At 43.4% G+C, this 17,141-nt stretch overlaps 1 protein-coding gene across 3 annotated transcripts in view; it reads left to right on the top strand.

Moving 5' to 3' along the window:
* The window catches only part of UBE3C (ubiquitin protein ligase E3C), a 158,127-nt gene that overhangs the window by 18,050 nt on the left and 122,936 nt on the right, over positions 1-17,141 (top strand). For all 3 annotated transcript variants that reach the window (XM_040352702.1, XM_040352699.1, XM_040352700.1), the window contains exons 4-6: positions 1,504-1,578; positions 6,394-6,534; positions 11,751-11,866. In XM_040352702.1, coding sequence (XP_040208636.1) covers positions 1,504-1,578; positions 6,394-6,534; positions 11,751-11,866 — 332 coding nt within the window. The remainder of the gene's footprint in view (positions 1-1,503; positions 1,579-6,393; positions 6,535-11,750; positions 11,867-17,141) is intronic.

Genomic DNA, 17,141 nt, shown 5'->3' with positions numbered 1-17,141 from the left:
GGCCATCACATGTTTTGCATAGGCAGGAGCCATTTTAGCTCAAACTGAGTAGTTTGGTGACCACGAGGATCAGTGAGTTGTTGACGTCACTGCCACACATTGCCGAATTGTGACAGTGAGTTGCAGATGCGTAACAAGGGCGGACAGGCAGGTAAGTGTCTTTAATGCAGAATTAATGCATGTCTCTTCTGCATTAAAATGCTTGCCTGTTCCACATCTTTAATTCTGGAGACACACACACACCTTCATCTTTCACAGTTGTTCACATAAAAACCCCCAACCCCCCCAACCTCCTTTCAACGCCGCCAGGCCATTCAGAAGCGCAGCATGCTTCGCGCACGCGTAATAGGGAACCCGTATTTGTAGATGCTGAGTTAAAATGTTTGGAGGAGTGGGGGGCTGGAGCTCCCCTTTATGGGCAGCAGTTTTTTGGTTATGTTCAGAACAATGTGTGTTGTTTTTTTTTTTTCTTTTAATTATGTGTATGTCTTTGAATGATGAGTCCGCTTTAACCTAGAGGAGCCAACTTACTTTTTTAGACCTCTTGCACACTGCAGCTTTTATTTTATTTTTACTGAGCTAAAATACAGCCCCTTAATTGTAATGTGCCCATGCACACAGGCGTGTAAACAAGCGCTGTGCATTCTTCATTAATATAATATGTTGAAAAAATAAGTTTGCGTGAAAATGAATGTAAATACATGCAAATACATACCCACAAAAAAAAAGTCTACAAAAGTAGATGCTCAAACAGGAGTATCATGTGCAAGAGGCCTTAGGCCCCTTTCACACAGGGCGGATCAGTAATGCTTAACGGGGATCGCTCCGTTGATCCCCGCTGAGCCGGCGGATGACAGGGCGGTCCCCGCACACTTTTCTCCGCTCTACCCTATGGGGGGATCGGATGAACACGGACCGTCTGTCCGTGTTCATCCGATCCGCAGACGGAAGGAAAAATAGGGTTTTCTTCCATCTGCAGAATCTGATCATTGCGGAGGCGGGCGAGATCGGGTGTCAGCAGATGTTCAACCGCTGGCATCCGCGATCTCATAGGGATTATTGTATGTCCCTTTTTCATCCGCAAACGGATGGATGAAAAAGCGGACATACGGTCCGCAGGTGTGAAAGGGGCCTGAAAGATTACATTTTTCATTTGTTTCTGGCATAAACATTAATATTTGTATTGCCCACCTGTATATGTTTTCCCTGTGGAGCAGGAAGTAGAGGTGGAAATTGTATCTGGGAACACAAAATTTTTACTGGTTGAAGTGGAACTCCAGACAAACAATTAAATCCACATTTTGTATATCTACCATTTTACCTGCCAAAGGATTTGCAATTTTGGCTACATATTCATGTGATATACAAACCTCTGCCAGTCCACAAGATCACTCTGCTTCTTTAGTGGTAACAGTAAATATATACAGTGTGCATTCTAGCTGTGCATATTGTATCATATTTTATTTGATATACAGCAGCAATGTCTATTCTGTTGTGTTACAGGAAGAGAGGAGAAGGCTAAAGAATGCAATAATCATCCAATCCTTCATAAGAGGCTACAGGGACAGAAAACAGCAAGTATGTCTTTATCATGGGATTTCCTTCAGCACTGCTTGTATTGTGATGGAGAATGTGACTGTATTAGATGGGAAGGATGGTATTTTTCCCCGCACTGCTTTCCTTTTACATTTCTATTTCTTTGTTTCCTTCTGAAACTAACGATATAGTCAGATTAAAACTGAAATTGTAGATGTTACCTGTTGTGTTCTGATGTTCTGTCATTGCAGCATGAATAAATACAGTGGGCTAGATTCAGAAAGAATTTACGCTGGCGTTTTTATTGATACGCCGCCTAAATTCAAATCTGCGGCGGCGTATCTTCTTTCTGTATTCAGAAAGCAAGATACGCCGAAATTAGGCTAAGATCCGACTGGCGTAAGTCTCTTACACCGTCGTATCTTAGGGTGCATATTTATGCTGGCCGCTAGGTGGCCCTGCCGTCGATTTCAGCGTAGAATATGCAAATGAGCTGGATACGCCGATTCAAAAACGTACGTGCGCCCGGCGGATTTTTTTACATCGTTTGCGTAAGGCTTTTTCCGGTGTAAGGTTACTCCTGCTATATGAGGCATAGCCAATGTTAAGTATGGACGTCGTTCCCGCGTCGAATTTTGAACATTTTACGTCGTTCGCGAATATTGCTTTGCGTAAATTACGTTCACGTCGAAAGCATTGACTATTTGCGACGTGATTAGGAGCATGCACACTGGGATACGTTCATGGCCGGCGCATGCGCCGTTCGTGAGAAACGTCATTTACGTGTGGTCATGTTTTATTTACATAAAACACGCCCACCTCTTGACAATTTGAATTTGGCGTGCTTACGCCGGCAGATTTACGCTACGCCGCCGCAACTTACGGAGCAAGTGCTTTGTGAATACTGCACTTGCCGTTTAAGTTGCGGAGGCGTAGCGTAAATAGGATACGCTACGCCCGCACAAACTTGCATCCCCCTACGTGAATCTAGCCCAGTATGTTATCATAGGCGTCGGGACCCTTCTGGGTAAGGCTGCATTCACACCGGAGCGTTCAAGCTCCAAAACGCTAGAGGAGAAAAAATACATTTATTCTCTATGGAGATGGTTCACATCTCCACTCCAAAACGCCTGAAGCTCAAACAAGTTCCGGACCCTTTTTTGTCACGCTAATTGGGCTGGTTCGGGCGTTTTAGAACGTTTGTATTCCCATAGAAAGTAATGGAAACGCTCGATTCAAGCGTCTAGCGCGACAACGAGCGTTTCTACGGGCGTTTTGTCGCTTTAATCTGTTATGTTAAATAGAACATTTCACTAGGCAGAAGATAAAAGAATCTACAAACATAGCAAAAAGTGATGAAAGAGATGATCATTTTTCCTATTGGCTAAAATAAAAAACGTCGAAGTTCAAAAACGTCGGACAACGATGTATGCAAACGCGCGAATACATGTGAATGCGCGCGACCAAAAACGATACGCTCTGGTGTGAATGCAGCCTAAGACTGCGCTATATTAAGATACCGCTCAACTCAACCATATTGTAAAGTGGAACTTCAGCCACAACTTGAGAATACAGAGCGATTAGAACTGTCAGACTTTTGCTCACATATGCTAACTGGTTAGATTTTTTTCCTTGCCTCATGTCCTGGTGACAGTAGTCATGAGGACAAGAAGTGAAGGCAAATGGCTCGAACGTAGGCAATGGGCATGGGCAGCAAATGCTTTTTCAGAATTAAGAAGGGTAGAAGGTCTGTTTTAAAATCAAACTTCAGTCCTCAAATGATATACTCTACAAGCAACATTAAAGTGGATGTAAAGCCACTCTCATCCTTTCTAAACTACTGCCATAGTGCTGATCTATAAGGATATAGATGCCTCCTGCATGTATCCTTACCTGTCAAATGTCTCCCCTCTGTTCACCGAACAATAAAAGAGGATTGCTCAGAGCTGGATTAACTCTGTGTGGCAAGACTGGGCACAGATGATAGGAAATCTTACATCTCTACATTGTGACATAATTTATTTTAATTTTTTTCGGGTTTACATCTACTTTAAAGCAGAGCTTTACCCAAAAGAGGAAGTTCCGCTTGTCTGCCTCCTTCCCTCCTCATCCTCCTTTTTTTTAATTTGTATTTCTTATTTCAGGTACTTCTATAGCGCCGTCAATTTTACACAGTGCTTATACATATACATTGTACATTCACATAAGTCCCTACCCTCAGGGAACTTACAATCTAAAGTCCCTAACTCGCATTCATAGACAATTAACTCCCTAACTCACATTAGACAGGAGACAATTAACCTACCAGCATGTCTTTGGAGTGTGGGAGTAAACCATAGTACCCGGAGGAAACACAGGCAGGCACAGGGAGAACATGCAAACTCCCTGCAGGTAGTGTTGTGGTTGGGATTCGAACCAGAGACCCTTTTGCTGCTAGGCGAAAGTGCTATTCACTACACCCATGTGCCGCCCATCTTTAAGTTTTGGATTTTTTTTTTACGGGTGGGCATCAGGTACCTAGTTTTGACAGGTGCCCACTCTCACTTCCAGTCCCCACCTCCTTCCCCCGCCTTCTGGGACATGTCACAGGTCCCCAAAATTTGCAGGACCATTCACAATACGCAGCGGGATGCCAGTTGTGAAAGCCGCAAGCAATCACAGCTGGCTTCTCAAAGTAAACATGCTGACGCCTGGACCCAAAGACGGCTGTGGAAGCCTGGCTTGGGTGAGGACAACACTGAACCCCTAGACAGGCAGTCCTATTATTAAGTCATCAGCTACAGTATTTGTAGCTGCTGATTTTTTTTTTTTTTTTTTAGGGTGAACAAACACTTTTTACATACTACAGTAAAAAGCAATCCTTTTTTTTTTGTACATAATGTTTCAAATCGGGAAATGCCTGTAAAAAAAAAAAACAAAGACGGTAAATGCTTGCCTTTCCTGTTGCCTGTGCTGCCAGATATTGCTCTGATTTTTTTTTTTTTAAGTCTGCAGCTGCTGACATTTATAATATGGACACTTATCTGTCTCGGGCGCCCGCGATGTCGGCATCCAAAGCCGATCCGGCTCTCGGGTGGAGGCACTGCCATCTTCGGTAAGGGAATCAGGAAGTGAAGCCTTGCGGCTTCACAGCCTGGTTCCCTACTGCGCATGTGCGATCCTACAGGTTCCTGCTGTCTTCTGGGACCTGTGTGTCTCCCAGAAGACAACGGGGGGGGGGTGGGGGGTGCCAAACATGGCGTAGATAGCTGCGGGTGGCTCGGCCATCTATGCCTGGAAGTATAACTGAAAGGTGCCAAATGAGACACCGGAGGGGGGGGGGGGGGATTACGAAAAGCGGAAGTTCCATTTTTAAGAAGTCTGCAGGGAAACCAGAAGTCCACGGAAACCCAAATGTTTATCATTTGGGTCCCCCACACCGCTTTTTGTGTTGTCTATGTGCCATGTTCACACCACAACATTGGTATCACGTGTGGATTTTTTTTTTGCACAGAAATCTACAACATGTATGCAATTTTCTGCACAGGAAAAAAAAACTGACATGACGTCAACATTGGTGTGAACAGGGCACATAACTGACACACATAAAAACTGATGTCTCTGCATGGAAATCTGTGCAGTTTTCCCATCAGTTCCCATGCATGCATGGTGTGAACAAGCCCTTATGCCGCGTACACACGGTCGTTTTTTTGTCTCATGAAAAAAAAAACGACGTTTTTCAAACTTCATTTTAAAAAACGACGTTGCCTACACACCATCGTTTTTTCAAAATGCTCTAGCAAAGCGTGGTTACGTTCAGCACTTACGGCGGCACTCTGTTCCATTTAATCTCGCGTCATAACTTGCTTTTGAGCATGCGCGGGTTTAAAAACGTTGTTTTAAACGTCCTTTTAGCCCACACACAATCATTTTTTATGACACAAAAAACGACGTTTTGAAAAACGAGATAAAAATTTAAGCATGTTCGAATTTTTTTATTTTTTCGTTTTTCAGAAGACATAAAACAAAGTTTTCCCCACACACGGTCATTTTAAATGACGTTTTTTAAAACGTCGTTTTATTTCATCACAAAAAATGACCGCGTGTACGCGGCATTAGTGTTTTGGAGGTTGGAGCGAAGAGCAAGTAGTCTGGAGAGGACCCAGAGGATCGACACTGCTGGAAGTGTCGCTTTTCCTGTGGACTTTCCATGAAAGTTTCTTGGCATTGGTGCACCGGGAAAAGTGAGTGTTGGCAGTCTTCTTTTTAGATGTGTGCCTTGATCTAAAAAAGTAGTATGGAGACAGATTTACATTTTAGTATTGGATTAAATATCAATAAAGTCCAAATCCAGGCTGCTGTTAAATTTACTCCTGCAGTGGGGTCTTCCTCTCACTGCATGGGTCCAATGCTTATTTTGCTAGGGGGGAAAGGAATAAGTACATCTACTTGGATTATTCCTCACTCCCAGCAGCTGATGCTCTCCTAAGTAGTTGTACAACCTCAGAATGTGGGCAGGCCCTCCACCTCCTTACATACAATGCAGGACTGCTGGTCATTATACAACTGAGAGCGAGGAATAAGGGGTCAGTATTTGTACCTATTCCTTTCCTCCCAGCCTAGAAAGTGCTTTAACCCATGCAGTGCAGGGGGAACCCCATGGTATTAGTAAATGTAACCGCAACCCTGAAGTGGGTCTTGAAACATGTTTAATAACACCTAGTGTAAGTGCAGAAAAAAAATGTATAAAATTAGCCATATATGTATTTCAAATTACAAACCTTTGCGGTAGTATATGAAGTCTTTCTTGGATACATGCTACGTCTCTGAATTGTATTAAAGTGCTCTCTTTTTTTTTTTTTTGTTCTCCCTGTAAAGTACTCTATCCAAAGAAGTGAGTTTGATTACTGTGTTAACTCGGCATCTTCCAGTGGAAGCTCTGTAGATGGACACACCTTGACACTTCTGGTGCGGAAGCTGCTCTTCTTTTACAGACAGAATGAAGATTCAAAGCGTTTGGTAAGAGTAAATCTTTACTAGCAATCTGAAAAAACTGTTTGTGGGGAAAAATGGTTATTGGACTAATATAACTTAACGGGGTTGTAAAGGTAAATGTTTTTTCCCCTTAATGCATCCTATGCATTAAGGTGAAAAAACATCCGACGGTATCGCCCCCCCCCCCCCCCCCGAACCCCAGTTTTTCTTACCTGACCCCTCGAAAGTCCCTCGCGCGTCCACGTGATCCTCTTCGGTTCCCAGCCTGGCTGTTGATTGGCTAGACTGGACGGATTGATAGCAGCGCAGCCATTGGCTGGCACTGCTGTCAATCACAGCGGATGATGCGGCGCACCGGGGGGCGGGCTGAGTGATACAGTCGGCGGCTATGGCCGCCGCTGTATCATGGGAGCGCGCTCGCAAAAGCTTTCCACCATGCTCGCTCGCATTAAGGTGGAAAGCTTTTGCGAGGAGGAGCCGAGACAGCCGCCAAGGGACCCCAGAAGACCGGGTTCGAGGACACTCTGTCCAAATGAGCTGCACAGTGGAGGTAAGTATAACATGTTTGTGATGTGGCACTGCGTCGCTTTAACCACTTGCTGATCGCCGCATGACTATTTACGTCGACAGAATGGCACGGGCAGGCACGTCCCTTTGAATCTGCCGCCGCGGGTCCCGAGAACTCAATGTTCCCAGGTGTCCCATGATTGCGGTCGGCAAGAGCAGAACAGGGGAAAGCCTTTGTAAACAAGGCATTCCTTTATTCTGCCTAGTGTCACTAATGACTGTTCCCCGTGATCGGGAACAGTCATCAGTGGCGTGTCACGTGTAGCCATGCCCCTAACATTAAAATCACTTCATAGGGAGAACTTAATCCCTGCAGCACCACCTGGTGGTTAACCCCTTCACTGCCAGTGTAATTTTTACAGTAATCAGTGCATTTTTATAGCACTGATCTCAGTAAAAATGACAGTGGTCACAAAATGGTGTCAAAAGTGTCCGATGTGTCCGTCGTAATGTCGCAGTCCAGATTAAAAATTGCTGATCGCCACCATAACTAGTTTAAAAAAAATATATATTAATAAAAATGCCATAAAATGGTCCCCTATCTTGTAGATGGTATAACTTTTGCGCAAAGCAATCAAACGCTTATTGCAATATTTTTTTTTTTTTTAACAAAAATATGTAGAAGAATATATATTGGCCTAAACTGTTGAAAAATTTTTTTTTTTATATATTTTTGGGGGATATTTATTACAGCAAAAAGTAAAAAATACAGATTTTTTTTTCCAAAATTGTCGCTCCTTTTTTTTTTTTTTTTTTGTTTATAGTGCAAAAAATTAAAATCGCAGAGGTGATCAAATACCACCAAAAAGGTCTTGTGGGGAAAAAAAAGGAAGTAAATTTTGTTTGGGCGCAAAGTCGCACGACCGCGCAATTGTCAGTTAAAGCGATGCAGTACCGAATCGCAAAAAGTGGCCTGGTCTTTGACCGACAAAATGGTCTGGGGCTGAAGCGGTTCACTGACAATTGCTCGGACTTTGATCACCTCTGTGGTTTTTTATTTTTTGCGCTATAAGCAAAAAAAGAGTGGCAATTTTGAAAAAAAATTATATATATTTTTAACTTTTTGCTATAATACATATCCAAAAAAAAGGTAAAAAAATTCTTCCTAAATTTAGGCCAATTTGTATTCTTATACATATTTTTGGTAAAAAAAAAAAAAAAAAAAAAAAAAAAATAGCTTTAAAAAATGTCCTGCAAGCAGCATCTTTGGGACGGTGAAGAAGGGGTGTATCCCAGTGTTCATTTTGTCGACTTAAACATTTTAGTCAGTAAAAGGGGTTAAAGAGACCCTGCTGCCAGATCATTCTTTTAGACAGCATTTAACATTTTCCCGTTTGTTATTTAACCACTTGCTTACTGGGCACATATACCCCCCTCCTGCCCAGGTGAAATTTCAGCTTTCGGCACTGCATCGCTTTAACTAACAATTGCGCGGTCGTGCGACGTGGCTCCCAAACAAAATTGACGTCCTTTTTTCCCCACAAGTAGAGCTTTCTTTTGGTGGTATTTGATCGCCTGTGCGTTTTTTATTTTTTGCGCTATAAACAAAAAAGTGAGACAATTTTGAAAAAAATACAATATTTTTTACTTCTTGCTATAATAAATATCCCAATTTAAAAAAAAAAAACATTTTTTTTTCTCAGTTTAGGCCGATACGTATTCTTCTACATATTTTTGGTAAAAAAAAAAAAAAAAAAAAAATCGCAATGGTTTGCGCAAAAGTTATAGCGCTTACAAAATAGGGGACAGAATTATTATTTTTTATTATTTTTTTTTACTAGAAATGGCGGCGATCTGCGATTTTTAATGGGACTGCGACGTTATGGCGGACACATCGGACACATTTTTGGCGCCATTCACATTTATACTGCGATCAGTGCTATAAATATGCACTAATTACAGTATAAATGTGACTGGCATTGAAGGGGTTAACACTAGGGGGTGAGGAAGGGGTTAAATGTGTGTCCTATATAGTGTTCTAACTGTGTGGGGGGGGGGGGGTGACCGATCTGTGTCTCTATGTACAAGAGACACAGATCGGTCTCCTCTCCAGAGACAGCACCGCTGCCTCTGTGTAAAACGGCAATAAGAGATGATCTCATATGTTTACATATGAGATCATCTCTCATTGGCCGCACAGATCGCATCGCGAACGGCCACTCTGATTGGCCGTTCGCGGCGATCTGTAATTGGCTGTGTCTGAGGGACACGGGCAACACAGATTTTCCCCGCAGCGCGCTCTGGAGCGCGCGCGGGGACCGCCCTAAGGGGCGGACGTCAATTGACGGCAGTTTGGAGATTGGGATCCGCACTGTAGCCGTCAATTGACGGCAGGCGGATCCCAAGTGGTTAAATGTAAGGCCCCTTTTACACTGCCAGAGTCCGTATGCGGATCTGCCCGTATAGCAGGGGATCTCTCCGCTGATCCCCACTGAGCAGGTGTATGACAGGTCCGTGTCCACTTCACTGATGCAGAGCGGACAAGGACACTACCCGCTGTCCTCAATGGGCTGTCAAATGGAAACGGACTGCCTATCTGTTTCCAGCCGACTGTCATTTGATCCACCAGATGGATGGGGAATGGATCCACATCTGTCTGTTTTATCAGATCGGATGTTGGCAGGTGTCAACGGACACATGTTCATTGACATCCACTGCTCCATAGAGAGCAATGGATGGGTCCGATCACGTCCACCTGAAAAACTGACCGACGGACCCTATAGGACTGGTAATGTGAAAGGGCCTAAAAGCCTCTCTTGTGTAGCCATCCAAAATCCCTGAGACTTCTACTGGGTGCTGCCATCTTGGGAGTGATGTCAACAGCTCCAGCAGACTCACTCAAGCGATTATTATTATTATTAAAAAATGCTTATAAACGCAGTCTTACCCATGGGCCTTAATGTGTATCTGGCTTAAAGTGGTAGTAAAGTCTTTACTACCACTTTTATCTACAGGTAAGCCTATAATAAGGCTTACCTGTAGGTATAAAGAATATCTCCTAAACCTGTACGGTTTAGGAGATATTCCCCCTCGCAATGCGCCTCTTATTGTAGCGGCGCATGCGCAGTGGGGATCCTCAGCTAAAGGGCCGGCACCTGCCGGACCTTCCTGGAATGAAATCTCCTGCACGCATGTGCGGGAGTGACGACATCGCCGCTCCAGCCAATCACAGCGCTGGAGCGGCGATACCCGGAAGACACGCCGAGGCAAGATGACATCTCGCTCGGCGTGGACCAGGTAAGTTCTCTACACCACGTTTTAAGGTAAGTATTTCATAATGAGCTAGTATGCGGTGCATACTAGCTCATTATGGCTTTTGCCTTACAGGTGTAAAAAAATAAAAAAAAAATTGCGGGTATACAACCGCTTTAAGGCTGTCTATTACTGAGCAGTCTATGCCGTGTGTTTTTCTGTGTATTTGTGATTCCTGTGCCTGTAACCCTGGGCAGCCAACTGTAAAATTTGCACAGGTCTGCAACATCTTCATATGAGTTGTATTTTCACTGTAAACAAAGCATGCAGTTAAGAGGTGGTCGGTCAGGGTCAGTTTTTATTATGTTTCGGTGCTACTTTAGAGCGGCCTAGGGAGGAATTTATAAATCCCGCTATAATCTTGTAGTAAATCTGTTAAACAATGGGCTTGATTTACTAAAACTGGAGAGTGCAAAATCTGGTGCAGCTCTGCATAGACACCAATCAGCTTCTAACTTCAGCTTGTTACGTTAAAGTGGAGGTCCACCTGAATTTTTTTTTTTAAAGGCAGCAGCTACAAATACTGCAGCAGCTGACTATTAAAAAATGGACACTTACCTGTCCAGTGCGCTCACGATGTTGGCAGCCGAGGCCGAGCAATCGCTCGTCTCTCGGCTGCCACCACCGACATCCTTGGTGAGGGAATCGGGAAGTGAAGCGTTGCAGCTTCACTGCCCGTTTCGCTACTGCGCATGCGTGAGCGGCGCGGCCGTCCTCACTGGTCCCCGCTCTCTCCTGGGAACAGTGTGTTTCCCAGGAAACAGCGCGGGGGGGGTGTTAACGTGAAGTGGTGTGACTCCCACGGGAGTCTGTCCAGAAGTGGGTGCAGATACCTGTCTTGGACAGGTATCTGCACCCCCTCCCCCCTAGATTTCACTCCACTCTTATGCCGCGTACACACGGTCATTTTTTGTGATGAAATAAAACGACGTTTTTCTAACTTCATCATAAAAAACGCCGTTGCCCACACGCCATCGTTTTCTGAAAATGCTCTAGCAAAATGCGGTTACGTACAACACGTACGACGGCACTCTGTTCCATTCAAGCTCCCGTCTCATAACTTGCTTCTGAGCATGCGCGGGTTTAAAACGTCGTTTTAGCCCACACACGATAATTTTTTTTTTTTTACACAAAAAACGACATTTTGAAAAACGACATAAAAATTTGAAGCATGTTTGAATTTTTTTTTGGTCGTTTTAAAAACATAGTTTTATTTCATCACAAAAAACGTCCGTGTGTACGCGGCATTAGAAAATCAACCCCAATATTTCACTGCAATCATTACTGTGTGACGTAGTTTTTTAAATGTCCCCCAGCATTGATCCCTTGCCCAAAATTAAATTATTCATTTTGAATGGAGTTTTCCTTTAGTATGGCAAAGAGCCTCCGAGTATTAATCAGTTTGTATTTTTGTGTTATAGATATGGATATGTAAGAATATAATAAAACACAACTCCCTGTTTGTAAAGCATCTGACTGGACCGGACAGACTCACTTGCCTTTATCAAATCAAAGGGCTGCTGGGGCTGTGTTGTAGGTAAGTGCTTCACTATGATATATTCTTTGTGCAGGTCTGTTAATGGTGACCACAGGGTCTGAGTTGGTAAATCTGATGAAGTGGAAGTTTCAGTAAGTGCTTATTTTTTTATATGTTCCTTTTTTTTTTTCCTTCAATGCGGTCTTAAAATTGTACCTGTTCTCAGATTAAGGCTGGCCATAAATTATTCATTTTTTTCAATTGGCCAGTGGGGTAGATAAAGATAAAAAATCCCCCTACTGAGACTGAGCTCTTTGCTGTTATAATTCACTGATCAGCAGATGTACCCCAAATTATTTTGGCTGGTCCCCATTGAATAAGCCGAATTTTGATCCATCTATAGAAGATTCCTTTAATTAGCAAAGCAGGTACATAATGGGGGTTATTTACGAAAGGCAAACCCACTTTGCACTACAAGTGCACTTGGAAGTGCAGTCGCTGTAGATCAGAGGGGAAGCCCTGCTGATTTTATCATCCAATCATGTGCAAGCTATAATGCTGTTTTTTTTTCCTTGCATGTCCCCCTCAGATCTACAGCGACTGCACTTGAAAGTACAATTTCAATGCACTTGTAGTGCAAAGTGGATTTGCCTTTAGTAAATGCCCCCCAATGTGTGAGGGTTTACATGTCACTGCCAACAGACATTTTTCCCCCAATGGGGTTTTTAGGCAGCTCAAATAAAGGGTTGGATGCAATATGTAAAAAGGTTTATGAAGGGAATGTCACATACACCAAAAGAAATGGGGAGTATAAATAGGACATGAGTAGCGGTATAGACAAAGGACATAGCAAAAGCAATGTGTTTTCATATAGTTAACAGCATACAACAGATTATACAGCTGTATACAGTGAACATCGAATGTATAAAAAAACCTAACGCGTTTCGACCATAATGGTCTTCTTCAGAGGTTTTTTGTTGTAACTGAAAGGGAAGTTACAAGAGATTATTTAATGGTATTACGTATTCATATCACTTGGTCACCCACCCTGCCCTAAGCCCCATCTATGTAGAGGCACTTTTTATAGGAAAAGAAAAAAGGGGAGGGGTAGAGAGGAAAAAGTGGAATGCAATATATAAATAGTATAGAAAAGATTAATTAAAATCAATCATTACCAAGTAGAAGAATACGAATACAGTCCAGGTGAGGCTTCATGGTCACAACTAAGGAGGTCCAGCTGGTTCCCCGGAGAACGTTCCATCCCAGGTGGCTCCAGTGTGGGCGTCCCATGTGCTGGGTAATCAAGTGTGACTCTACAAGGGGTCACCTGATCTAGGGCGATGCCCAACAAGGTGGTAGGCATGGGGGGAGAGGGATCACATGGAGGGAGTTGGTGGCCTACAGTGGGATAGTTAAAATACAGTATTTAATTAGGGTTTATTGCAATGTATGTATACAAGCAAAGGACATGCCTATGGAATAGTTGAATACCTGGCATGCCAAAAATTGCCAACCCAGACATCAATTTCTAAGATTAGTGTAAAAGTATAATTTGGTTCGATAGATTTAATAAAGAAGTTACCAATTGGGAAGGTTACAAATAGAACACTGGGAGGTGGTGAGATGGGAATGAAAAGAGTGAGGGAGTGGCTGGACGAACAGGGAGGAAATTAAATGGGAAGGACACTGAAGTGAAAGAGAAATGTGAGATGGGGGACAAAAGGTGAGTGTGAAAGAAAGGGGGGCAGTGGAGGGGAAAGAGTGGGGGGAAAAAATTGGAGATGGAGAGGAGGAAGGAAAAAAAGGGACGCAAAGAGAAAGGGGGAGGAAGGGAAAAAGGGACGCGAAGAGAAAGGGGAAAGTGTGAAGGAATGGTGTGTGCTGAATGTAAATGGCAATGAAAATAGGCCTGGTAAAAAGGGAGGATAGAAAAGGAAAGAGGGAAAAAAACAAAATGGAATGCAAAAAGAGAATGAAATGAGTAGGTAGGAAGGGGTGGGGGGAAGGGAATGAACGTGGTGGGGAGGGGAACAAAGGAATGAGAAGTGTGTGGAAAACAAAGTGAAATAGGAGTGAAATGGGTGGGAGGAGGCATAAGCGTGACTGAGGTGAAAGGAAAATTAAAAATTGAGGGGGGAAATGGAAAAAGTGAGGGGAGGGAAGAAAAAAGTGGGGAGAGCAGTGAAAGTGATCGGTGCAAAACAATGTATTGGAAAGGAACAAAGAAAAGGTGAGTGAATGATGTGATGGAAGAAAAAAGTGAAAGGAAGTGGGAGTGAGGGAAAAGATAGATGAAGGAAAAAAGGAAGAAGTAGTGCAATGAGGAGAAGAAAAAAAATACATTTGGAGGAGGTGGGGGGGAGGGGGAAAAAGGGAGAAAGGTGCAGCGGGGAACAGGCTGAGGAGGGGAAAGCGGGAAAGGCAGGAAAGTAGTAAGGGGACCAGTGAAGGGAGTAGTAAAGAAGTGTTACCTAGATTGTCACAAGGCACTGGTAAGTCCTTGGGGTATGTGGAAGATTTCCAATGAAGACCAAGTTTCCAGGGAAGGGAGGACTCGGATATTCAAAAGAATAGTAGCAAGGTCCCCTTCTATGATTGATAGAAAGGGATAAATGATAGAAGAGGTTATTTGCATGGAACATAGTATAAATAAAGCGGTGGAGGTAGTAAGTTCCACACTTACCCTGGAGGCAAGCAAAGTCCTCTGGGAGAGTGATGAAGGGCTGGACAATTTATATCCTGATTGTGGCCAATGTGAGGGAATACGCCCTCCTCCTTAGTTAACCATGTGTTAACCAAATTAACCATGTGATGCTGGGATCCCCCCCAGTGCCAGCACCTGTCAGGAGTCACCTATCCGCCAAGGGCGGGTTACACAGGTGGCCTCCTCGGCGTGTGAGAACGCCAAGACCGCACCGGCCACTGCCGTCGCTTCCAATATCTTTTGAATGCCCTACAACTCCCATAGTTGCTATGAAAGCATTCCTCTTCATCCAAAAATTATATAAAAAAGTCACACCCTGCCAACCTCCCAATGCATAGTGCTCAATGCCTTGCTGCTTGGAGGGCATGAGTAAGCCCATCCTCCCACAGCTGTCAGACATTATTTAAAAGAGCTCTTTGGTGGCTGTCAGGAGCACTAAGCAGTGCCAGATAATGAAAGTGATGGCACTAGCTTCTAAAAATTAGGGAGAAGGAAAAGAGCAGAAATTAAAGCGATTGTAAAGTCTTGTTTAAAAAAAATATAAAATAACAAACATGTTATATTTACCTGCCCCGTGCAGTGGATTTGGATCCTCCTCCTGTCGAGTGCCCCCACAGCAAGCAGCTTGCAATGGGGACAATTGCAATTTGTTTCCCCTCAAATAGAGCTTTCTTTTGGTGGTATTTGATCACCTCTGCGGTTTTTATTTCTTGCGCTACAAACAAAAGAAGAGGGACACGTTTGAAAAAACACAATCTTTTTTACTCTTTGCTATAATAAATATCCAATTATCTATTTATTTTTTTAAAACACATTTTTTACTCAGTTGGGGCCGATATGTATTCTTCTACATATTTTTGGTAAAAAAAATTGCAATGAGCGTATATTATTATTATTATTATTTAGGTACTTATTTAGGTACTTATATAGCGCTGTCAATTTACGCAATTTACGTCAATTTACGCTTTACATATATATTGTACATTCACATCGGTCCCTACCCTCAAGGAGCTCACAATCTAAGGTCCCTAACTCATTCATATACTAGGGCCAATTTTAGACAGAAGCCAATTAACCTATCAGCATGTCTTTGGAGTGTGGGAGGAAACCGGAGTGCCCGGAGGAAACCCACGCAGGCACAGGGAGAACATGCAAACTCCAGGCAGGTAGTGTCGAGATTCAAACCAGCGACCCTTTTTACTGCTAGGCTAGAGTGCTACCCACTACACCACTGTGCCGCCCCGTATATTGATTGGTTTGCGCAAAAGTTATAGTGGCTATAAAATAGGGGATAGATTTATAGCATTTTTATTATTATTATTTTTACTAGTAATGGTGGGGATCTGTGTTTTTTTTTATTTTTTATCGAGACTGCGATATTGCGGCGGACACATTGGACACTTTTGACACATTTTTGGGGGCATTCACATTTATACAATGCATTGATTACTGTATAAATGTGACTGGCAGGGTTTACACTAGGGGTCGATCAAGGGGTTAAATATGTTCCGTAGGGAGTGATTCTAACTGTAGGGGACTGATTGGGGAAGTGACCGATCTGTGTCTCTATGTACAAGGGACACACCATCGGTCTCCTCTCCCTGACAGGACGTGGATCTGTGTGTTTATACACACAGATCCACGGTCCTGCTCAGTTACTGGGCAACCGCGCGTGCCCTGCGGTCATCGCAGCCGTCGGGCACACGCATCGGTCCCCAATGACGCAGCAGGCCCGCGCGCGCACCCTTGTGCCTTGGGAAGGCGAAGACGTCATATGATGTCCGCTCAGAACGAAAGATGCCTTGTCCCGTCGTCATATGATGGCGGGCCGTAGGCTAGTGGTTAAAGGGGTTGTAAAGGTTAACTTTTTATTTTCTAAATAGGTTCCTTTTAAGCAAGTGCATTGTTGGTTCACTTACCTTTTCCTTCCATTTACCTTCTAAATGTTTTTTTTCTTTGTCTGAATTTCTCACTTCCTGTTTCTCCTCCGTAAAGCCGTTCAGTAAGCTGTTCTGGCTGACTAACCCACATGGATGATGGTGGAAAGCTTACTGAGGAGAACCAGGAAGTGAGAAATTCAGACAAAGAAAAAAAACATTTAGAAGGGAAATTGAAGGAAAAGGTAAGTGAACCAACAATGCACTAGCTTAAAGGAACCTATTTAGAAAATAAAAAATGAACCTTTACAACCCCTTTAAGATCAGACATGATTCTGTGATGGATATCGCTGCATGGGCTCAGGAATACGTCCAAACATCACTGTCTGTGAACACAGTTTGCCAAGCCATTCAAAAATGCAAGGTAAAGCACTATCGTGCAAAGAAGAAGCCATATCTGAACATGATCCAGGAACACTGCCGTCTTCTCTGGGCCAAAGCTCATTTAAAATTGCAAAGTAGAAAACAATTTTGTGGTCAGACAAATCAAAATGTTACATTCTTTTTGGCAACCATGGGTGCTGCATCTTCCAGACTAAATAGAAAAGGGACCTTCAGACTTGTTATTAGTGCTCAGTTAAAAAAAAACCTGCATCTCTGATGGTATGGGGGGGGGATGCATTACTGCATATTAGGGCCTAGATTCAGGTACGGCCGATCTACGTTGCGCGGGCGTAGCGTACCGTATTTACGC

This window comes from Rana temporaria, chromosome 5 (assembly GCF_905171775.1).
Source record: "Rana temporaria chromosome 5, aRanTem1.1, whole genome shotgun sequence".
In the NCBI taxonomy this organism is placed as follows: domain Eukaryota; kingdom Metazoa; phylum Chordata; class Amphibia; order Anura; family Ranidae; genus Rana; species Rana temporaria.
This window is presented reverse-complemented; position numbering and strand designations above follow the sequence as displayed.